We start from the raw sequence: 23,433 nt of genomic DNA, 5'->3' as shown, positions 1-23,433 counted from the left end.
TTCAGCCTCTTCCCACTCTATGGCCAGGCCAGTCAAGGGTGACCAAAGGGATACCAACCAGATATGCCCAAGGAATCACTTGGGCCCACATCCTTAGACCTGGAGAGGTGTATACTTCACTTGCCCAAGCCCCTGCCAGCCCACAAGATTGATAGCCCAATTGACCCTTACCATTTCATCATAGGTTCTGTTATCTGCTACAGGGAAGACAGTCTCACCCCCACCGGTGACGTTGTTCAAATAAAACAGCACTGTCATGTAGCTGTAAGGCAGGGGGGCCACTGAGCGTCCCCAGTTGTGGATGCTCCCAGGGGCTTACCTGTGGGCAGGATAAGCTGCCCAGGTTCCTGTTGCCAGGGACCAGGACAGACTGGGATGGGTGACAATAGGGAAGGCCACTGCCAAAATGTCCCTAGCCCCTCCTTCCCCCAAACCCAGTCTCTTACTGTGAGTTGCAGTGGTTTTTTGGCCAAGATCACAGGTTCACTTAGCTAAATGCCAGGCCCTGAGCAACGGCCTAGCAGGGAAAGGTAGGCTAGCAGAAGCAGCAGGGCACGCTGAAGGGCTCCTTGGGGACCGGAAGGGGCTGGGCCAGAACAGCCACCTGAAGAGGAAAGAACTGCCTTGGCAGGGGAGGGAGGCACAGCTTCAGCTTCTCTAAGTGGAATCAAGATCAACAACTGGGGGAATAGGCAGGACAAGCTGGGGGCCCAGCCTTGCCCCTTGCTTCACAACTCTGGAGGCAATTTTTGGTGTCTGTGGGTACTTCAGTCTGTGTTGACTCCAGTAGACATGATAGCCAGTAACCACCCCTTTCCTGCCATTTGGTAAACAGCTTGTGGGGAGAGGTAGGGGCATCACTGACCGTGCCAAGGGGCACGTCCACAGTGCAGGGCTGCGCCTGTGTCATGGGCGTTCCTGGTCTGGGGATTGAAGGCAGCCCCCAGTTGGGAGATACTTGCCGGCAGGAGGTCTCGAAGGGTACAGACTCGTTGGCTACCAGCTTGGTATGGGAGCAGATGGTCTCTGGGTACACAGGCCCACTGTCCACATGGGCATGGTAGTGGCCCCCCTCACCATATCGAACAACCTGCAGCGGCTCGCTGAGCTCCACGATCTCAGGCGACAGGCGAGTGAGGCGCAGCACCCTGGTGGGCAGCAGGCATTTGGCTGGGTAGTCCCATGCAAGGTGGTGACCTGAAGGAGCTGGCCAAGGTGAACCCTGGGCCTGCCACAAGCTCTCCCTGCCCACCTCCCCTGGAAGTCCCTTAAGCCATCTCAGACTGGCCCTGTATGAGCAGGAAGGGCTTACTCATGATGAGTCCTTCTCCCTCAGATGCCAGAGACAGAGACACCTGCTGTGTGGAAAAGATGACATTTCCACTAAATAAAGGGGATGGGGAGGCCTGAGGTCCTCCTCCCTAGAAGGAAGTTGTTTATTTTAAAACCCTTTCCTGCTCTGACAGAAGGGGTCTTGTAGACAAAGATAAGGGGTCATTTCTCTAATCAGCAGAAAGGAAGAGCTCAATCTCTTTCTAATCCCAGTCACCCATTGTGTGTGTGCCTGCAAGGAGGGCTAATTTGCCTTTGCTAATTGCCTGTTTTTCAGTGGGTCTCAATCCTGGTCTAACAAATGGAAGTTAATCCCAAATGGATTAATCCATTCTGTCCTCTTGGCCCCAGACAAGGACTTCTGTGGAGGCCCTGCTCAGCCTTCTCTCCCCTGCTCCAGTGAGAACAGCCTCAGGTGCTCACCTCTGGCGGATGGCACGCATGACGTGGTGGGCACCCTCACCCTGGTAGAGCCAGGTATGGTGGCTGTTCCGCACCAGCTCACTGGACTCTGCCTTGTGGCTCCTCATGTACTTGTGGAAGTCCCGAAGGTCCATGTTGGAGAACTCCTGCAGACTCAGCACTCCTGCACAGGGTACCCGCCATCAATGCCCGCCAAGCCCATGCTGGGAGGCCACAGTGGCAGGCTGCACTTCCTTACCTACCCCAAAGGCAGCAGCTGCCCCTGACCTCAGACACTGAGAAGCCATGTACACTTGTCCCCCACCTGGATTTTTGGGTCAGGCGAACATGATTTCTGTCATATCAGGCCCTAGAGGAAGACCCAGAGCGGTTCCTTTTCTCAGTTTAAGCCTTAATTTGACCCTAAGAAGGAAGAGGCCCACCCCCTATTAGAGTGGCAGAGAAGGTTCTCCAAAGGAAGCTTGAGCCATATGGCAAGGGCCCTAGGCCAAGAGCCAACCCTGGTCCTCCAGCCTGGCTGTATAGAATGGTGGCCAGTCTCCAGCCTGTGGAGGGTGAGGAGAGAGCATGCAGTGCTGGGCCTCATCCAGGACCTTATATATGCCAAAGTGCAAGCAGGGTCAGTCCCCAGGGAGTTCCTCATGACCTCAGGTCTCATCCTGGGTGGAACCTGCCTCAACAACCCTGCCTACTGCATTATCAGCTCACCTTAGCAATGAAAGTCAGGCTACCCCCTGGCATGAGAACATCTTCCATGACCCCTGTTCAAACCGGAAAGCAGGGGCTCCACCCTCTTGGGGTTCTGGAAGAGTAGCTGGTGTCTTTGCTCCATATTATTCTGGCTGACCCAAGGATGTCACCTTCCACCCTTTGGCCCAGATTCCTCAAGGGTGGGGGACATTCAAGGGCTGTGAGCCTGTCACCGGCTCTATTCTGGGGCCTGTAGCAGTATGGCAGCCATCCAGCCACAGATCTTGGCCAGATTCTTCACTCTGATTCACCAGCTGCAAAGCTACTCTTCCAAGTCCTTTTTGACTGCTGTTTCTTCCTCACTTGGCCCAGAATTTGGGCATGAGGATGATGACCACACCTCAGAAACTGCCTGAGAGTTATTACCAGAGAGGCACCACTTGCACGACAGCTTCCCTGCCTGCCCCTGCCCCCAGCAGTTAGCACAGTTGGCAGAACTACCACTTCAGGCACTTTGGCCTGACTACAGATGGATAGGAGGAAGGCAAGGGAGATCTCACTTAGACCAGGGAGGTTGTCTGCTGGGGTGGACCTCATGTCTGGCTGGAGAGGTGGATGGAGCAGGGTGAACAGCCAAGGTCTAGCTGGCCCCACTGTCACCTTGCTTCTGCTCCAACTCTGTTCTCTGCCAACTAGTAGCCCTACTTCCTGTCCCTAGGCTCTCAACTCTACCTGATGAGGCCAAAAGGGTCTCCAAGAACTGCGCTCTAGACCATCACCAAGAGGAATGGGGGGCCTGGCTGCCTGCCTGCTTCCCAGGGGTGAAAAGCAAAGCTGGATCCTCACCTCGGCACCTCTGGCCACTATAAAGGTGTACAGAAAGGCTGCCTATGGGGGAAGGGCCCAGGTTTTCAAGGTGGTACACCTGGGAGTGGGCAGGAGGCGTACGGGGACAGGACTGTGCAGAGGCGTGAGCTCACCATCACCATCAGGGTCAGCCTTGATCGCGGCGTACATCTCCTGAATGCTCTCTGGAGTCATCCACCAACCATTTCCCAGGCGAGTCTGGGCCAGGACCTAAAGCATAAGAGGGATCCTCATTGGGGTGACCCCAATGATGGAGAGCCAGCAGAGCACAGATGGCCCAGTGCTTGCTGTGGAGTGAAGTGTTCAGGTGACAGGGCATGGATGAGGACACAGGGCTGGGCAGAGCCCATTGGGCTGAAGTGAGTGCAGGTAGAGAGGTACAGAGCATCTGAGGAGAAGGCTGGGGGCTGGAGGTTAAGAGGCATAGGGCCACTGGCATTCCCGGACTAAAGGCCTGAGGCCTTCATGGGAGTACTGTTGGTTGGAAGCAGAGGGAAGGTCAGGCCTGTGTCCCACTCAGATACTCCGGGTGAGATGGGGAGCCAAGTCCTGGGTGTGAAGGGAGAACAGGCACCCAGGGGAGACCTGGTTAGGGCATGACCACCAGGCCCCTCAGGAAGACCAGAGGGTTCTCTGTGAGCAGCGCCCCCACCCACCCTGCCAGACTTCTCTCAGAAGCTTGGTCCTCCAGCCTGGCTGTAGAGTGTGTGAGAGGTATGCAGAGAGATAGACAGGCTGCTGGCCACCTCAGAGCTGCCGCTCCATCCACCATGAGTTCTATGGGGCCCTCAGCCATGAGAGCAAGGAACACAGGCTACACATGGTACATCCCTGGAAAACTGTGGCGATAAGCACCATCACCCATGGGTGGATCCTCCTGCCATCTTCTGAGATTCCCAGGGCAGCCAGGGGCTCTCCAGAGGGAAAGGGGCCCCCCCCGGGGTCTGGGCATGCCCAGGCAGGTCTGGGTGGTATCTGACTCTTGGAACCAGGGCTGGGCTGGACAAGTGACCTGGCCACCAGAAAGGTGATTCTGGGCACTCCCACCCTGAGCCTACTCAGGTCCCAGGATTCCAACCTCACGGAGCTGCAAGCGCCCATCACGGTTCTGGTCCAGCAGCTGGAAGAGGTCCAGCTGGCTGACCTGCATAGTGCTCATTGCCTCTTCATACTCTTCAGTGGGCAGGATCTGGCTACGCTGTAACCCCTTCATCTGCGCCAGATGGATGATGAGCCGACACTCTTCATCAGTCAGGAAGCCAGGGATTTCTGCCAGAAGAGGAGGTGGGTGAGGCCAAGGACTGAGCCCGGGCACTGGTGCACCCAGTACCTCCCCACAGGTTTCCTGGCGTACTGCATGTGCCTCAGTGGCCACCAGGTCTGGAGGACTTTACACACCCTTTGATTCTGACTTGTCAAGATTGAGTTGTCCTGCAAAGGCTGGCTGGTGTTGGCAATGTGGGACCTCTCTTGTTGATGATGAGAGCACATTTTCCAGGAGAGCCCTGGAGGTGAGCCTGAGCTAACCTGGAGATGGGCTGGCCCATCTTTGGGTTGAGACTGAAGGCTAGCATGGTCCTGAAGGGGAGAGGGTTGATTGCCACTTATTTTTTTGTTTGTTTTTCTTTTGAGATGGAGTCTTGCTCTGTCGCCCAGGCTGGAGTGCCATGGCGCAGTCTTGGCACTCACTGCAACCTCCGCCTCCCGGGATCAAGCAATTCTGCCTGAGCCTCCCGAGTAGCTGGGATTACAGACATGCGCCACCACACCCGGCTAATTCTTGTATTTTTAGTAGAGATGAGGTTTTGCCATGTTGGCCAGGCTAGTCTCGAATTCCTAACCTCATGATCTGTCTACCTCCGCCTCCCAAAGTGCTGGGATTACGTGAGCCACTGCACCCAGCCGATTGCCACTTCTCACTGGGTATAAATATTTAAAGTGGGGAGACAGGCCGGGTGTACAGTGGTGGCTCATGCCTGTAATCCCAGCACTTTGGGAGGCTGGGACAGGCGGATCATGAGGTCAGGAGTTCGAGACCAGTCTGACCAACATTGTGAAACCCTGTCTCTACTAAAGATACAAAAATTAACCAGGTGTGGTGGCACATGCCTGTAATCCAGCTACTTGGGAGGCTGAAGTAGGAGAATTGCTTGAACCTGGGAGGTGGAGGTTGCAGTGAGCTGAGATTGCACCACTGCACTCCAGCCTGGGTGATAGAACGAGACTGTCTCAAAAAAAAAAAAAAAAGTAGGGAGATGGTGGCTGCTTCTTGCTTTCATTTTAGCTTTTCATCATTATTCAAATAAAAAAGCACAAGACATCCAATGCGTTAGGCCAGTCCAAGAGCCTTCCCCTCCTATTTCCTGCATAGATGGGTGCTGGCTGTCTGACCAGGGCTGAGTTGTCCAGTGCTGGAAGATCAGTGAGGGTTACTCAGGTTTTGGGCTGATACTGGTCTCTGAAAAGATGTCCCAGGGTGTCCTTTGCTTCCTCAATTCCTTCCCTGGTACAAATGTTCACTGAGAGCCTATTCGATGGCTCTATGCTCCTAGATAAAGGTCAGTCAGGCCTGGGGCTTGGTTTCAGTGGCTGGCTGCCTGCATACCAGGCACAGCTGGTAGGTGGCTTGGTGGAGCTAGAACCTGAGCCTCACATCTAGGGAGCCCACATTCTGCTGGTAGCCCCAGACACTTCCAGAGCAGGAGGATGGGCCCTGCTTCCTTCCCTTGTTCCTAGGAGAGAGAACTTCACTGGGGGACAAGAAGCACACAGAAGAACTGATTGGAGGGTGGCAGTGCCACCTGCTGAGTGGTCTGCGCTTTTCCCAGTTCACCTCTCTCACGAAGTTCCAGCCATTGCCGAGAGGAAGGAAAATAGCCACTCAGCACCAGGGTTGGAGCTTTTTAATTTTTTTGTAGAGATGGGGTCTCCCTGTGTTGCCCATATGGTCTTGATTTCCTGGGCTCAAGCGATCCTCCCACCTCGGGTTCAAAAATGCTGGGATTACAGGCATGAGCTAACACACCTGGCCTGGAGCAGTTTTTAATAGTAATTACAGCAGAAAATACTTAGGTAGTACAGACTCTGCCCAAGGCACTATCCTAAGCATTTCATACATATCAACTCCTTAATCCTGACACTTAAAAGTCCAGGCCCCATTAATTCACCCTTTCTATCTAAGTGGAATCCCAAGCACAGACAAATCAGTGCCTTGCCACTGGCCACCCAGCCTGTTGTGTTCCAGAAACCATGCTCATGACCAGATTCAGCTTCTAGGATCAGGTGATCCTGAAGTGATAACACTGAGGACAGGACAAAGGCCCCCACTCTTGGCCTGCATGATCCTGTGACCCCAGCAAACCCAGAAAGGGTGTTATCCATGAGGAGACAGCCCTGTGGAACAATGGGTTAGACCAAATTGCAAATCAACAGAGTCACCTCTTGATTGCTTAACACACAAAATTTAAAAAGAAAGAAAAAAGAAGCCAGAAAAAGAAAAGAAAACACAGGCCCAGGTTTCTTCAGTTTATTAGGTACCAGTAATCCTCAAGCCCAGTAGCAATGCCACCAGCCTCTACAGTCTCCCCCGCTGTGTGCTGATCAAAAACAAATAGCCCAGTGCATATTGGGGCCTGACCAGGTGGGTCCAGGTATCTCAGAGCTGTGCAAACCCCTGCAGGATCTCCTCTGTTGGCTCCCGGATACAGGAATATCCCTATAAAGCCCTCAACTTCAGCTCATTAAAGCCAAGGCACAGAAGGCAGTGATGGAGCAAGGGCTGTGGCTGCTGGTGACACTGGTGATGCTACTGGGTGACAGCGGGGCAGGGGCTCCCTGGGGATGCACAAGGTGCATGTCCATTCCCCAAGCCATGGCCCTATCTCATGACATTGGCTACACAGATGCGGCTGCCCAACTTGCTGGACCATGACACAGTGGCTGAGGCCATTCAGCAATCAGTCAGCTGGCTGCCCCTGCTTGACTGGGAGTGCCACACCACTGCTGCCTCTTCCTCTGCTCCCTCTTTGCCCCTGTATGCTTTGACAGGTAGGACAGGGGCTTCCAGGTGCAGGGCCCCAGGGGGTTCCTCCAGGGATCTGTTTTGGTGGCTCAGGTCTTCACTTATCCTTGCTGAGCACCTATCAGGGCTGGGCACTGACAGGGACAGGGAAGAAAATGGATCGTTTTGTTAGAGTGTTTCAGACAGTGGGAAGCAGGTGCCCTTAGGAAAGGGACCACCAATGATGGTCAAAGGCTCTTGAATGTGAAGATATGGCAGGTAGACAATTCCCTTCAGGCTGGGGGTGGAGGGCAGACAGGCTGGGAGCTCCTCTCCAGTGAGGTGTGGAAGCTCTGTCTGTCCAAAGAGATCCTGGCAAGAGATGGAGCAGAGGCCCTTCTGGTGGCCTTTTTTCCCCACAAAGTCCAGATGTTCCAAGGCTGTTTCCTCTTCCTCAGCTTAACCTATGATGTGAACAGTGATTCCCTCCCAGAGCCTCTGGGTGGCCATGCCAGCAGAACTCAGGATCAAGCCCTTGCACTCTTTGCCAGCCCCAGCCCTGGCTGCGGTACCCTGAAGGCCTTTCAGGACAAGAGAGAGGGCCCTGCTTCCTCACTTTAATATGGAGAGTGAAGGCTCAGGGTGCAGGCTGCCTCTCGCAGACACTGGATGTCCACAGAGCCGGAGCGGGAGTTGCACTGGAAAGCTGGCAAGACACCTGGGTGGGAGGAGGCGGAGGAGATGAGACAGAAGCACTGGGAGTGGAGAGGCAGAGCTGAGGGCTGAGATGTGGGTCAAGTGGGAAAGCCAGGCTATGGGCCGTTGCTAAGCAACCAGTGTCGTTGCCCAGGAACCACAGAGAGTTTCAGGCCATGAGGCAGGGGTAGGAGCATAAAGGGGCTCCAGCTGATCTGGGTGCCCAGCAGGTAGCGGTGCAGCCCCCAACCCTTTCCCCCAAGGGCCATCCACCCCTGCCACAGCCTGTGCAAGGCCGTGCAGGCCAGGTGTGAGCCCATCATGGCCTGCTACAACTGCCCCTGGCCAACCATCCTGCACTATGGAGGCTTCCGCTCGGGCCATGGTCTCTGCATCACTGCTGTGGCCAAAAACGGCTCCCGCCTGGACCACCCCTGTGAGTCTGCACAGCTTCCTGGCTGGTCTCCACCTTGCTTGGCCCTACTCCTTTCAAATAATTCCCCAGGGACCAGGTAAACTGTGCTCAGGCATCTGTCTCAAAAAGGATAAAAAAGAGGGAAAAGTGGGAGGGATCAGCCCCCTTCACCCCCCTCCTCACTCTACCCTCAACCACACTGGACAGTGCCTCGCCGTGTCCCTCTTCCCAGTGCTGCCTGCCAGCTGCAGGGACTCCGAGTTGCAGGATGCAGGCTCCTCCAAGGAAGTCCTGGACATGCCCTGCACCAGTGACTTTAATGAGTCCTGGGCCTGTAACCTGTAGCTTTTTTTTTTTTATCTGGAGTCTCGCTCTGTCACCCAGGCTGGAGTGCAATGGAGCGATCTTGGCTCACTGCAACCTCTGCCTGTCAGGTTCAAGCAATTCTCCTGCCTCAGCCTCCTCAGTGGCTGGAACTACAGGCATACACCATCATGCCTGGTTAATTATTTGTATTTTTAGTAGAGACGGGGTTTCACCATGCAGGCCAGGCTGGTCTCGAACTCGACCTCGTGATCTGCCCACCTCGGCCTCCCAAAATTCTGGGCTTACGGGCATGAGCCACTGCACCCGGCTGGGCCTATAGCTTTACACACCCCTTCCAAGTGCCTCCATTGCAGCTCCTGGCTTGGTGCTGAGGCAATGTAAGAGGGAATATCCAAATGCTATGCTTGGTTAGAGCTAAAAGAAAAAATTCCTTTACAAGCATTCAACATGGCTAAAACAAAAAGAAACCAAAAATTCTGCTAAGGAAGGTGGCATCCTAACAGCTTGATTCTAGGGGCAGAACATTAGACAAGAGGGTTTAGTCCACCAGGTGGAGGGGACTGGTGGACTAAACACTTTGGGAGTTTAGGGGGGACTCCTTGAGGCCCATCTCCTCATTGGCCCCTCTGTTCCCACTCAGCAGGGAAGGTCAGGCTCTCCAGGCACGGTACCTCCTCTGACCTTTGGGACTGTGACCTGGACTTTAGACTATAGGTGCTGAAGATGGAACCACTGCCCCCTGCAGAGCTGATGCCCACCCTACAATACTAGCTGCAGCTGGATGTCACATGCATGTAAAACCTTTTTTGAGAAAAGCACACAGGAACCTATGTGTTGAGTGGGAAGATGGAGCACCACTGGCCGTTGGTAACCACAGCCTATGCCTGGAGCCAGGGCCATGAAAATTTTCAGCTGGCTGTGTATCACTGGCACCATCACCAGTGCCAAGCATAAGGGCTAACCCTGCTAGGCAGAGCCTGGGACTTTGTAGCCATGGCCTCTGCAATGGCCATACAAATTTTGCATACTCCCATGGAAACACATAAAACCCTCTTTCTGCTGCCCCTCAAGGAGATTTACAAACGAGAATCCAGATAGGCACAAGTCTCAAACAGGGTGGAAATCCACCTTCCATTAACATAGGTAGGGACTGCTTCCTGAGCAGGTAGTGCTCCACCCAGCCAAGAGGGCAGGCAGGCTCCCTGGCGGCTGTGTATGCTGGGCAGGCAAAACCACCTTTCTGTCCTTCCCAGATCCAGGATGACAGACTGGCTAGTGACCTGCTACTACTGCCCATTCACATGCCACATGCCTTGCAAACCCAAGCTGAGTCTCCGGGCAGGCATACAGCCTTGGGCTATGCTCACCTTGGGCAGGATGCTGCTTGTCAAACCCCAGACAGACTCAATTATACCTGCTTAACCTTTACTGGGTCTGTAGCTTTGCCAAGAAGAAGGCCTATGAAGTTTGGTAGGGGTGTGTGTGGCAAAATGGGAAAGGTGTCCATGCAGAAGCCTGAGCTAAGTTCCTTAAAAGCTTGAATTAGCCAGGCACAGTGGCTCACGCCTGTAATCCCAGCACTTTGGGAGGCGAAGGTGGGCAGATCACAAGGTGAAGAGATGGAGGCTATCCTGGCCAGCAAGGTGAAACCCTGGCTCTACTGAAAATACAAAAATTAGCTGGGTGTGGTAGTGCATGCCTGTAGTCCCAGCTACTCAGGAGGCTGAGGCAGGAGAATTGCTTGAACCGGGGAGGCAGAGGTTGCAGTGAGCCAAGACTGCATCACTGCACTCCAGCCTGGTGATAGAGTGAGACTCCTTCTCATAAAAAACAAAACAAAACAAAAACTTGAACTAATATGCACACTAAAATTCTTTCCCTGTTTTTGGACCTCCAGTATTTGTCATGAGCACCATGGTCCAATGTAGCTGCCTAATTGTTTTCTTAAGCTGAAAAAGAATACATTTAGAAATCCTCTGATAAAGCTGTCATGATTTTACAATAAATTCTTTGGCATACTGATGGCAAATTACTCATTTACCTTAAATAGTTAAGAAAAATGGATTAAACTCTTGCTGGTCACTGGAAGTACCCCCTGCTGCCTTTGAAAAGGGTGCCAAGTCAGAAGCGTGTGTGGAGGATGCTCTAAGCCAGCAGGCAGGTGCTGGACTAGGCTGAGAGGACCCAGTAAACTCCTCCAGCCAGCCAAGAATTAGTGGAGGGCCAGGCATGGTAGCTGATGCCTGTAATCCCAGCACTTTGGGAGGCGAAGGTGGGCAGATCACTTGAGGTCAGGAGTTTGAGACCATCCTAGCCAACATGGTGAAACCCTGTCTCTAGTAAAATACAAAAATTAGCTGGCCATGGTGGCAGGTGCCTGAAATTCCAGCTACTTGGAGGCTGAGGCAGAAGGAGAATGGTTTGAGCCTAGGAGGCGGAGGTTACAGTGAGCTGAGATCACACCACTGCACTCCAGCCTGGGCAAAGAGCTAGACTCCATCTCAAAAAAAAAAAAAAAAAATCAGCAGGAGATGCAACTCTGGCCATTGGACACACAGCTGAAACAAATCAATCCTCTTACATATGCAGCTCACTTTTGCAGGCAGAGGTACAAATGACACTAGTAAACATGGAAGGTAGTTTCCAGCAAACCTAAGCATTTGAGAATGGAACCCAGCAGGCTGACGCAACGGGGTGTCTGGGAACTTCTTCAGGTGGGTTTGAGGACAAGAGGTCTCTAAGGATGAGATGTGTGAGCAGAGGCCTGCTGAAGCTAATGGCACTTTCTGGGGGAAGGGCCAGGTCTAAGCCTTTTAGTAAGAGAACAGCACATACAAAAGCCCGAGGCAGCAGTGAGCTTATGGTGTCTGAGGATCAGCAGGGAGTAAGTGGAGTCGGGGGTGAGGGTAAGAGATGGGTCTAAGAGGCAAGAGGGCTTTTAGGCATCAAATGAGACTTAGAAGTGAAATGGAAAATGTTGGAGACTTTTAAGAGAGTGATGAGTGGCCAGGCACGGTGGCTCACGCCTGTAATCCCAGCACTTTGGGAGGCTGAGGTGGGTGGTTCACCTGAGGTCAGGAGTTCGAGACCAGCCTGGCCAACTTGGTGAAACCCTGTCTCTACCAAAAAATACAAGAAATTTGGCCAGGTACGGTGGCTCATGCCTGTAATCCAGGCACTTTGGAGGCCAAGGTGGGCGGATCACCTGAGGTCGGGAGTTCAAGACCAGCCTGACCAACATGGTGAAACCCCATCTTATAAAAAAAAAAAAAAAAAAAAAAAGAAATTAGCCAGGTGGTGAAAGTGGGCTCCTGTAGTTCCAGCTACTCGGGAGGCTGAGGCAGGAGAATCACTTGAACCCGGGAGGCAGATGTTGCAGTGAGCCGAGATGGCACCATTGCACTCCAGCCTGGGCAACAAGGGTGAAACTCTGTCTCAAAACAAAAACAAAACAAACAAAAAAAGAGAGCGATGAGATCTGATCTGCTATGACAGAATCAATGTGGAGTGGGGTAGGATGGTGGGAGAAGTGAGCCACATGTAAGAAAGCAATGTCCCCAGAGAGGTGGCAATGTCTCGGAAATGGAGCACTTCTCTTATGAACAGGATGATGGCCTCAGCTGACATCCAATATTCCAAATCCTTGGGAAATACCTATCAGTCATGGAGGTATTTGCCAGATCAGCATGGGCCTTTTGTGGTCCCAGTTCCCAAGTGTCTTTAGGAAGAAGGGTAGGAAACTGAAAATATTTCTCAAAGAGAAACTGAGGGTTGCATGGGATCTTCCCTGTGAAGTGCTAGGGTTCCCTTCTACAAAGATGGAGGCACCTTGGTGTCGACCCCAGTTCCCTTTCCTCAGCTCACATCTTGAGCATCCACTCCTGGATCCCAGGTATCTTGGGTCCCTCAGGGTGGCAGGTCACAGGTTTGGAGCCAGAGAATAGCCTGGCAGAGGGGGCACAGTCTATAGCAGGCCCACTCTCCTCAGGCCCTGCTTGCCCCTTTAGAATGACTAGGCAGCAGGCCAATGGACAGAGGGACAGTCAGGCCCAGAAGACAGACACTGCTCCTGCTGGGGATGAGGCATCCTTCTTTGTAGTCATCTAATACCACAGCACTCAGGAACTGCGCCACCATGACCACCCTCTCCCCTGTGGTTTCCCTGTCACACATCTGGACTTCTTGTAATCACTGATTACAATCTCTTGGTTATGCTTTTTGAACTTTGCAGAAACAGAGATCTATCTGATGGCTTAACCAGAGCCAGTTTACGTTTTGTCAAATCTCTTCTGCTTTTTGTAATTTGCTCTTGGTGACTTCAGATCTGGGTTTCTCATGCTCTGCTTTTTTTTTTTTTTTTTTTTTTTTGGTGAAGGAGTCTTACTCTGTCACACTGTAGTGCAGTGGCAATGATTTTGGCTTACTGCAACCTCCGCCTCCTGGGTTCAAGCGATTCTCCTGCCCCAGCTGCCTCCTGAGTAGCTGGAATTACACGCATCTGCCACCATGCCCAGCTAATTTTTGTATTTTTAGTAGAGACAGGGTTTCACCATGCTGGCCAGGCTAGTCTTGAACTCCTGATCTCAAGTGATCCACCTGGCTCAGCCTCCCAAAGTGCTGGGATTATAGGCGTGAGCCACCACGCCAGGCTCATTCTCTGTTTTATATAGGACAAGCTGCTTATTAGGAAGACTTTGGACTCATGGCTCAATTAACCTAACACAAATATGAAGTAGAGGCCGGGCGCAGTGGCTCAAGCCTGTAATCCCAGCACTTTGGGAGGCCGAGGCGGGTGGATCACGAGGTCAAGAGATCGAGACCATCCTGGTCAACATGGTGAAACCCCGTCTCTACTAAAAATACAAAACATTAGCTGGGCATGGTGGTGCGTGCCTGTAATCCCAGCTACTCAGGAGGCTGAGGCAGGAGAATTGCATGAACCCGGGAGGCGGAGGTTGCGGTGAGCCGAGATCGCGCCATTGCACTCCAGCCTGGGTAACATGAGTGAAACTCCATCTCAAAAAAAAAAAAAAAAAAAAAAAGAATTAGATATATTCAGATCCCGGGAAGGCTGCTGAGAGAAAACACCACCTCCTCAGACGTGTCTGTTCATAGTAGTGTAGTGGTAATGGGGTGAATATTGGTCTCTGGATCCCTCTTTCCTGAAGTTGCCTGGCTTTACCCCATACTTTCCACAAGTCTTTGCTCAAAGATTTTTCTCAGGCAGGTCCACCCTGGCTACCTCATTAAGAGTTCTAGCCAGGTGTGGTGGCTCACACCTGTAATCCCAGCACTTTGGGAGGCCAAGGCGAGTGGATGATCACCTGAGGTCAGGAGATTGAGACCACCGTGGCTAAAACAGTGAAACCCCATCTCTATTAAAAATGCAAAAAATTAGTCAGGCATGGTGGCACATGCCTGTAATCCCAGCTACTTGGGAGGCTGAGGCAGGAAAATTGCTTTAACCCAGGAGGCGGAGGTTGCATTGAGCTGAGATCGCGCCATTGTACTCCAGTCTGGGCAACAAGAACGAAACTCCATCTCAGGGAACAAAAAACAAAAAAGAGTTCCAATCCCAGTTGAACTTCTGCCTTACTGTCTGCTATTTTTTTTTTTTTTTTTTTTGAGACAGTGTCTCTGTCGCCCGGGCTGGAGTGCAGTGGCACTATCTTGGCTTACTGCAACCTCCGCCTCCTGGGTTCACGTAATTCTCATGCCTCAGCCTCCCGAGCTACTGGGAATACAGGTGCCTTCCATGACGCCTGGCTAATTTTTGTATTTTTAGTAGAGATGGGGTTTCACCATGTTGGTCAGGGTGGCCTCAAATTCCTGACCTCAAGTGATCTGCCCTCCTCGGCCTCCCAAAGTGCTGGGATTACAGGCGTGAGACACTGCGCCTGGCCCTGTCTGCTATTTTATGTTGGCAAAAAAGAAAAAAGAAAAAAAATCTGCCTTACTTGTCTGCAATCACATATCACCATCTGAGACACCAATGTATATATATATTTGTTTGTTTATTGTCTGTTTCCTCTTTATTTGAATGTCAGCTTCGGGGTTTTCTTTCATTGTTTATATTTAGTTCAGTACCGTATTCCCTGCCCCTAAAATAGTGCCTGGCACAGACTTCAATGTTATTCAATAGTAATAGTAATAACAACAAAAACCAGCTTTGGGTGCCCCTCCCACAACACGACTGCCAGCATAATCTATTTCTCACAAACAGCATGCATATAACATCATTCTGAGAGGCCTAGGCATCATCCCCCAACCAGGACCCTCTACCGTGGCAGTAATGACATGTGCTCAGATGCTCTACTTTGGCCCCAGCTCCTAACCCATTCCATCCCCTGGCAGGCAGGAATGGCCCTGGGTTTGCAAATATGTTTGTCATGGAGGCTAGCTACCCAGGGCTGTGCTGCACAAACTTACCCTGGGCAAGGTCCATGGGACGAGGAATCCCCACCTTGTCGACACTGGTGGTCTTTGAAGGACTCTGGGGTCTTCACAGCTCACACTGTGGCTTTAGTGCACAGTGGTTCTAATCCTAGCTTCACCGCTGAAGTTAACTGTGGGTTCTAATCCTAGCTTCATCACTGAAGTAACCGTGCCAGCCTAGCCAAGCCACAGCAGCTCTCTGGGCCTAACTTTCTCCCCCACTGGCCTGAGGGTAGGATCTATACCCACTTCACAGAGGGGTTGCAGAAATTAAATGAAATAATCATACCAAGGCAAGCACATAACTAGAACTCAGAAAACATGAGCTATGTTGTGGCTCCAAGCAGAGTTACCCTAGAAGTCTTTGCCCATGATGGCTGAACAAAGACTCCACGGTGAGCAGAATCCCAGAGTGCTGGCAGCAAAAGCTGAGCTTCTGACTGCTGATTCTGTGGGGAAGGCTGGGGGGCGCCAGTTTACCTACATTTGGATGGCCTGCTTCTCATCAGAACACAAGACCCACTTGGGCATTGGGATTTTCCCCAGAGGTCCTGAGGTGGGCAGAAAGCTGGTTATCAGTTTCCCATCTTCCTCGAGTTCTAGAAGGTGACAGAATCAATGGTGGCACAGACTGTCAGAAGACAGCTGCAATGAAATGTTTAGACGCCAGCCTCAGGCTCACATCGTCAGCCCTGTGATGGAAGAATGGACTGCAGGGAGTAGGGATAAGAGGGAGTGTTACCCTATTCCGAGAACTGGGAGGGTCCTTCACTTTGGTAACCCTCTGGAAGGGCTGCTTCGAAGCAGCCATTTTCAAATAGAGGTCACGTGATCATAATGAGCCTCAAGGTGGCCACCAAACTGCAGCCCCTGGCCCTTCCCAGGAGTATCTGGCGGACTTACCGAAGAGCAGCGGCTTGAGGCTGAGGGTTCGGATGAAGTGTTCCCTGTCGGAGACCAGCTGGACCTTACGCTCGTGCCCCACCTAAGGGAAAGGCGCACAGCGGGCAGCTGAGGCGCCAGACCACGCTGCCCAAGAGAGGCCAAGTCGCTCTGGCTCGGAGCGTGACAGCAGGCGAGTGAGTGGGAGTGCGGGACCGAGGCACAGCAGCGCCGGGGGCAATGTAAGGAACCCGGGCTGAGCGCCGGTCCTCTCCGGCTCAGCCATTTCCGGCCAGGAGTGCGGCGGTGGGGGGAGGTCCTCACCTTGATGCCCTCCAGCCGGGTGAGGGGACCTAAGGCAGGCGCGGGCCCGGGGCCCTGGGCGCGGAGCTGGGGCCCAGGGTCGCTGCTCTCGTCGCCGTTGCTGTAGTGCACGAAGAGCAGCAGCGCCAGCACGTTGCCCAGGTACAGGTGAACGAACACCATCAGCACCAGGAAGTAGGCGCGCGAGCAGATGCCGCGGGGCTTGCACAGTGGCCGCACCGGTGCGTCCTCGCCGCCGCCCAGCCCGGCCGCCGCCTGTGCCTGGCAGTGCTCTGGTGGCACCCACTGCGGCCTCGAGGCCTCCCCGTCCGTCGCAGTCTCAGGCCGCTGGCCTGTCACTGCCGCCGCCGCCATGGCACCCAGGTCGCGCGCGCGCCCAGGGGAGGGGCTGCGGGGGTGCCTGCGCTGCGCAGTCGCCCGGACAACGGTCGCCGGGCCCGTAAGCGCCGCGGTCACTAGGAGACGGTGCCTGGGGGTGCTGCGCCCGCCCGGAGCCGCCCACGCAGGGTTCGGCCTCCCTGAGTCTTGAGCCCTGACCCACGCTGGGGCTTCTCTTCCCAAGCTGGGTTGTCGCCGGGCAGAGCTGTACACTCCCCAAGTCAGAAGCCAAGCCCCTAAGTGTAGACGCAGACAAGAGTGGCACCATTAAGGCATACCCCACTGGGAGCTTCTCGGTGCCTGTGTAAAGACGCTCTCTTGCCTCCCGGAAAAGTATCGTCTGCATCTTCTGGCTCCTGGAGCGGGGGTGGGGAGCGCAGCGCGGAGGAGGCAGCGCTGAGATGACTCAACACTGCGGCGTTTCGGGGCGCCGGAGGCCGGGACTGTGTACTCGGGGATAGAGTAGGACCCATGGCCTCCTCGCAGGCGTTCCTGAAGCTCGGTTCCGCGGTCGGTCCGGATCTCCTGGGAAATCCGGCCGGAGTCAGGCAGGCCTTAGGGAAGCTGCCTGATGTACGGGGTTGCATAGGAGGTCAGAGAGGGCATCCTGGAGGATCCCTGGCATCAGGAAGATCAGTCCCCCATGGCAGCCCGCAGGAATGAGCCAGTGCTCAGGTGTATGGAACACTGCATGCATCAGAGTTGGCACGTGTGAAGAGGCGGGAAGGGACTCTTCCACAACTGAGACACCATTACCTCAGAAAAAAATTAAACTGGCCAGGCGTAGTGGCTCACGCCTGTAATCCAAGCATTTTGGAGGCCAAGGCGGGCGGATCACCAGAGGTCGGGAGTTCAAGACCAGCCTGACCAACACGGTGAAACCCCGTCTTAAAAAAAAGAAAAAGAAAAAAATTAAACTGATTATCACCAAAAATGGGGGTGGGGAGGAGACATACCTATCAATGGCCAAGTGCCAAAGCACCTCTGCTCTTCTAGGGCTGGTTACCCTCAGAAAGAGATAACTACACGCCCCCAGGGCAAAAACTGACCCCCCTCCCCCAGGTGGACTTGCAGACAAGAGCAACACCTTTAAGGCAGGTCACACTGGTGGTTTCTCCCTACCCTGGTAAGACCCCTTACCTCTTCTCCCACCTCCTCTCCCTTCCCCACAGCAAAGCATAGTCTGTATTTTCTAGTCCCATCAGTCAAGACGGGTCAGGGGATCCAAGTGCAGGCCCACCTCTTTCTTCTTTCTTCCAAGGTTAGATATAGATATAGATATAGATATGGATATGGATATAGATATAGATATATAGATATATTTTATTTTTTATTTTTTTAATTTTTTTTTTGAGACGGAGTCTTGCTCTGTAGCCCAGGCTGGAGTGCAGTGGCTTGATCTTGGCTCACCACAACCTCTGCCTCCCAGGTTCAAGCGATTCTCCTGCCTCAGCCTCCAGAGTAGCTGGGACTACAGGCATTCGCCACCATGCCAGGCCAATTTTTTTTTTTTTTTTTTTTTGTATTTTTAGTAGAGATGTGGTTTCACCATGTTGGCCAGGCTGGTCTTGAACTCCTGACCTCGAGTGATCTGCCCATCTCGGCCTCCCAAAGTGCTGAGATTACAGGCGTGAGCCACGGCACCCAGTCTTTCTTCCAAGATTTTACACACAGTGGCAGTTTCCATGACGCAAGCACATGGGGGCATTCCCTAATCCAGCCACTCTCAGGGACCACTTTGGTGAATCTCCTTAGGATAGGATAAATGAATGCTGCTTCACAAAAGGAGAGGTTCTGTTTCTAGACAGAAAGGGAGCAGGCAGCAATGGGAGGTCTTGTGGCTTAGCCAAGTCTGGGGTGCTAACTACACACTACCAGTAGCCCAGTATTTCACTTCAGATGGAGTAGAAACAGCTCTGAGGGCAACCAGGCAGGCCTGGACTCCCCCAGAGTCAGAAGCAGTGATGACTTACCCCTCCTCGCTAAAATGAATTCTAAAAGAAATGTAATTACTGCTAAAGAAATGTTTCTGATTCAAATAGATGAAAACTGTATTACCAATTTAAGACTGTTCAAATTCCCTGCAGCTTGTCATTAATCCACCCTAGTTAGGTCAAAAGTCTCTCAATTTCTGAGTAATAGTGTAATAGAAGCAAGTCAGATTTTCCAAAACCATACAAATCTCCTAATTTTTTTTTTTTTTTTTTTTTTTTTTTTTTTAGATAGAGTCTCACTCTGTTTCCCAGGCTGGAGTGCAGTGACATGATCTTGGCTCACTGCAGCCTCTGCCTCCCAGGTTCAAGCAGTTCTGTCTCAGTCTCCCAAGTAGCTGGGACTATAGGTGCCCGCTAATTTTTATATTTTTGGTAGAGACAGGGTTTCACCATGTTGGACAAGCTGGTCTCAAACTCCTGACCTCAGGTGATCCACCTATCTTGGTCTCCCAAAGTGCTGGGATTACAGGCCTGAGCCACTGCGCCCAACCCAAACCTCCTAAATTCTTTTTCTTTTTTTCCGAGACAGAGTCTTCCTCTGTCCTACTGGGGAAGGCAGCAGTGGAGGAGGGGTTTACAGCGTACCTACATAAACTGGTTCTAAGTAATGCATAAAATAAATCAGGAACAATAAACGGCAGAAGGCCTCGGAGGTCTCTGGGGAGGAAGGCCTCTCTATGTCAGCATGTTTCCAGGTGCAGAGTGTCCTAAGCTCTGATATTCTAAACATAGTGCCCAAGGACATAACACTCCCTTGAAGCACTGGAATGTAACCAGACATGTAGGCTCCTTGCTAAGCCCGCTCCCACCAGCTGCATTGTCTATTGATAAGCATATGCTTTTGGCTTGTGAGAAACTCACATAAACCGCCACTGCTATCAATTTTATGTTTGATGCACAGCCTCCCTTCACCGATTCACCCTGCCACCTGCACTACAGATAAAAGTGATTGTGTTCAATAAATATTGTGGAAACCAGAGTTCAGGGCCTTCACTGCCTCCAGTACAAAGTGATGGTCCCCGGTCCCACTTTTATTCTTAATGTCTTCTCATTCCTTTGTTGCCACAGAACTCAGGGTACCCACGGGTGGGGTGTGGGGGCTGGTTCCCTACATTCTGGTGCCCAAATGTGGGGCTAGAGAATTTCGGTGAAGGAACGCCTGAGCGTGGTAAAGTGGAGGAACAACGGACAAAGGACTCTAGAGAACAAAACTAATCAGCACTACGCGTGAGTAGATGCACTTGGAAGGATAGGATACCAGGTAAAAATGGGAAAAGCTGAAAGCAAGCATGTTACTTACTCACTTTTAGTGAAGCACCTCTTTAGAAGTGGGGGAGTTAAAATTAGTACTAGCCGCTGGCTCTATCAGTTGTTTTCAATGAATCTGTGCTTTCTTACTCCGTTCTTCTATTGCTTTCTTTGTCTTTCATTGCTTTATAAAGAAGGAGCTGGGGAAGAAGGAGACTATAACTGGGATAAGAAAATTAAAGATAACCCAGTTAAGAAAAAAGAAAAAAGAAATGAGGAGAAAAGAGTCTGTCAGCCCCTTCTCTGTATTTTATCAAAGAGTGGCCAGATCAGCCTGACATTCCTCCGTTACAGGAATCAAAAGCCGTTTCAAAAGTGAAACTTGCTGCTCTAGCAGCGGCGTTCAAGCCAACAGGCTCAGCCCAAGGCCAGCAAAGGCTTCCCTGGTGCAAGGAAGGAGCAGCAAGCTCGAAACACAGGCAGAAAGCTGTCAGCAGCAAGCAGCAGCTGGGCGGGGCCAGGTCCAAGTGCCTGTGCGCTGTGCTCTGCAGGTTTCCTGCAGTAAAATTTTATGTGTTCTTTGTAGACAAGTAGCATCAAAATTGTAATTCTCTGCTAAGGTTTAAGTAAAATTTAAATTCTAATAATAACTACTCTGTTATCTCTAAGGTAGCTTTTAACATCCAATTTAAGTAAAATTAGCTAGCCCATAAATTAGAAAGGAACAATTAAAAGTGAGACATATAACTTTGCTCCTAAGTAGAAAAGAATTTCCTAATTAACTGATAAGATGCAAAACCTGCTTAATATCTTAAAATGGCAACACTACTGACACAAGCCTTATTTACCCTTAATTTTGTAAATTTAAATAATAAATTTCAATCAGCTATAAAAGAAGGCTAACAAATTAGTTAAAAAGCAATTAAAAGCTAAGCATGGGCCGGGCGCGGTGGCTCAAGCCTGTAATCCCAGCACTTTGGGAGGCCGAGGCGGGTGGATCACGAGGTCAAGAGATCGAGACCATCCTGGTCAACATGGTGAAACCCCGTCTCTACTAAAAATACAAAAATTCAGCTGGGCATGGTGGCGTGTGCCTGTAATCCCAGCTACTCAGGAGGCTGAGGCAGGAGAATTGCCTGAACCCAGGAGGCGGAGGTTGCGGTGAGCCGAGATCGCGCCATTGCACTCCAGCCTGGGTAACAAGAGCGAAACTCCATCTCAAAAAAAAAAAAAAAAAAAGCTAAGCATGTAAAACCAAACCCTTTAAAGGAAAACTTTAAAGCAAATTAAATAAGTTAAAAAGTAAAAATGTTAAGCCCATTCTCAAAAAGTAGAAGAAAATTGTATGTAAGTGTTGTAAAAAAACATATGCATAAGAATGATTAAAGGTAGTCTTTGCTCAGCTAGTGAATAACTGTATTCAAAACAGTTTGCCACTCTGAAGTCCATAAACTTAACTTAAAAACTCAATTGCTAGATGTAAGCTGTTCTGCCTGTGACTTTAAGCATATGGTTAAAGTATATTATTTGTCTCTGCTTCCAGAGATGTTTTCTGATTTCTTTTTTTTCTTTTTCTTTTTTTTTTTTGAGATGGAGTCTCACTCTGTCACCTAGGCTGGAATGCAGTGGCACGGTCTCGGCTCACTGCAACCCTCCCGAGTTCAAGCAATTCTCCTGCCTCAGCCTCCTGAGAAACTAGGATTACAGGCGTGTGTCACCACGCCCAGCTAATTTTTGTATTTTTAGTAGAGATGGGGCTCATTCACCATCTTGGCCAGGCTGGTCTCGAACTCCTGACCTTGTGATCCACCTGCCTTGGCCTCCCAAAGTGCTGGGATTACAGGTGTGAGCCACTGTGCCTGGCCCAGATTTCTTTTTAAAACTTCATGTTACCAATTTCAACTTGCCATCTTAATAATTAATGCAGTAGGCTGGGCGCACGGTGACTCACACCTGTAATCCTAGCACTTTGGGAGGCCGAGGTGCGTGGATCACCTGAGGTCAGGAGTTCAAGACCAGCCTGGCCATCATGGTGAAACTCCATCTTTAAAAAAAATAATAATAAAATTAATGCAGTAAATTGCTAAGTTAATCTTAGCGTCACCAAAATTCCTTTAAGAAAAGAGCAATTCAGGCCGGGCGCGGTGGCTCAAGCCTGTAATCCCAGCACTTTGGGAGGCCGAGGCGGGTGGATCACGAGGTCAAGAGATCGAGACCATCCTGGTCAACATGGTGAAACCCCGTCTCTACTAAAACTACAAAAAATTAGCTGGGCATGGTGGTGCGTGCCTGTAATCACAGCTACTCAGGAGGCTGAGGCAGGAGAATTGCCTGAACCCAGGAGGCGGAGGTTGCGGTGAGCCGAGATTGCGCCATTGCACTCCAGCCTGGGTAACATGAGTGAAACTCCGTCTCAAAAAAAAAAAAAAAAAAAAAAAAAAATAAAAAAAGAGCAATTCAAAGCACTATTGCACTTCTCAATATCTGATACTTTAACATTGTTTGCTAATGGACCAGGTAAACAAGAAAAAAACTACAGTCTAATGAGACCACATAATTCAATCAAATTCAATCACCCAATCTAAGTTTACTAGCAGTCAAAAAAGCTGAAATTAAAGCTGTGATATTAGCATTAAAAAACTTTTTCTGCTCAGCCCATAAATATAGTAAGTAACTTGGCTTGCTCAGTTTATTTGCAACAAAATCTTAAAAGAGCTTTATTAAGTCTAATCTCAAGCCCACAGCTCACTGCCTGGGCCATTAGCTTATGGCGATAAGCAAGCAAAAGTAGTAACAACACTACTTAACCAAGACAGTCAAAAACAGAAAAATTAAAGAGAAAAATAGAAATATTAAGAAAGCTATAAAATTATACCCTTAGTAAAAAAGGTTATAAAACAAAGTTTACCATGTCTAAGTTTGTCAGTGAAAGTTACAAAAATGCTATAAAAGGAAATTTATGCAAGTAGGTTGTATAAATTTTGTTTTGAAGGTCTGAACAAGTTTTAAAACATTAATTGTAAAAAAATTCTGTGTGTAAACATATTGGTTAAAAGTTAAAAGTATCATCTAGTGTTCTGTAAACTATACATTAAAGCACACAGTTTTTTCTTAAAACACTAACCTGCTCTTTTACAAAGATTATAAAAGTCTCTTACATGTTACTGTTGATACTTTTTCTTATTTCATTTGGGCTACATGCCAAACCAAAGAAAGCACAGCTCATGTTAAAAACCATCTGTTATCTTGCTTTGCTATTATGGGCGTTCCACAAAAAATTAAAACAGACAATGGCCCTGGTTACAGCAGCAAATCTTTCCAAAAGTTTCTGTTACGATAAAAAATTAGTCATACTACTGAAATTCCTTATAATTCACAAGAACAAGCTATTGTTTTTTTTTTTTTTTTTTTTTTTTTTTTTT

The 23,433-nt window shown here is 50.6% G+C and overlaps 1 protein-coding gene and 1 long non-coding RNA gene across 3 annotated transcripts in view; one reads left to right on the top strand and one right to left on the bottom strand.

Annotated features, from left to right (window-relative positions):
- The window catches only part of P4HTM (prolyl 4-hydroxylase, transmembrane), an 18,237-nt gene extending 1,077 nt beyond the window's left edge, over positions 1-17,160 (bottom strand). The window contains exons 1-7 of the mRNA XM_032289805.1: positions 16,392-17,160; positions 16,089-16,170; positions 4,391-4,581; positions 3,426-3,522; positions 1,756-1,918; positions 963-1,148; positions 172-262 (exon numbers count right to left, since the gene is read on the bottom strand). Of these exons, the coding sequence (XP_032145696.1) occupies positions 172-262; positions 963-1,148; positions 1,756-1,918; positions 3,426-3,522; positions 4,391-4,581; positions 16,089-16,170; positions 16,392-16,745 (1,164 nt within the window). The 5' untranslated portion in view covers positions 16,746-17,160. The remainder of the gene's footprint in view (positions 1-171; positions 263-962; positions 1,149-1,755; positions 1,919-3,425; positions 3,523-4,390; positions 4,582-16,088; positions 16,171-16,391) is intronic.
- The window catches only part of LOC116559269, an 11,648-nt gene continuing 4,384 nt past the window's right edge, over positions 16,170-23,433 (top strand). Inside the window, exons 1-2 of one of the 2 annotated variants that reach the window (XR_004272399.1) lie at positions 16,170-16,264; positions 17,766-17,895. This is a non-coding gene — a long non-coding RNA (uncharacterized LOC116559269). Of the gene's footprint in view, positions 16,265-16,527; positions 16,613-17,765; positions 17,896-23,433 lie in introns of those variants that run through there. The other variant, XR_004272400.1, reaches the window with a different exon arrangement.

Source organism: Sapajus apella, unplaced genomic scaffold (assembly GCF_009761245.1).
Source record: "Sapajus apella isolate SASKATOON/1434 unplaced genomic scaffold, GSC_monkey_1.0 scaffold23, whole genome shotgun sequence".
NCBI classification, from domain to species: domain Eukaryota; kingdom Metazoa; phylum Chordata; class Mammalia; order Primates; family Cebidae; genus Sapajus; species Sapajus apella.
This window is presented reverse-complemented; position numbering and strand designations above follow the sequence as displayed.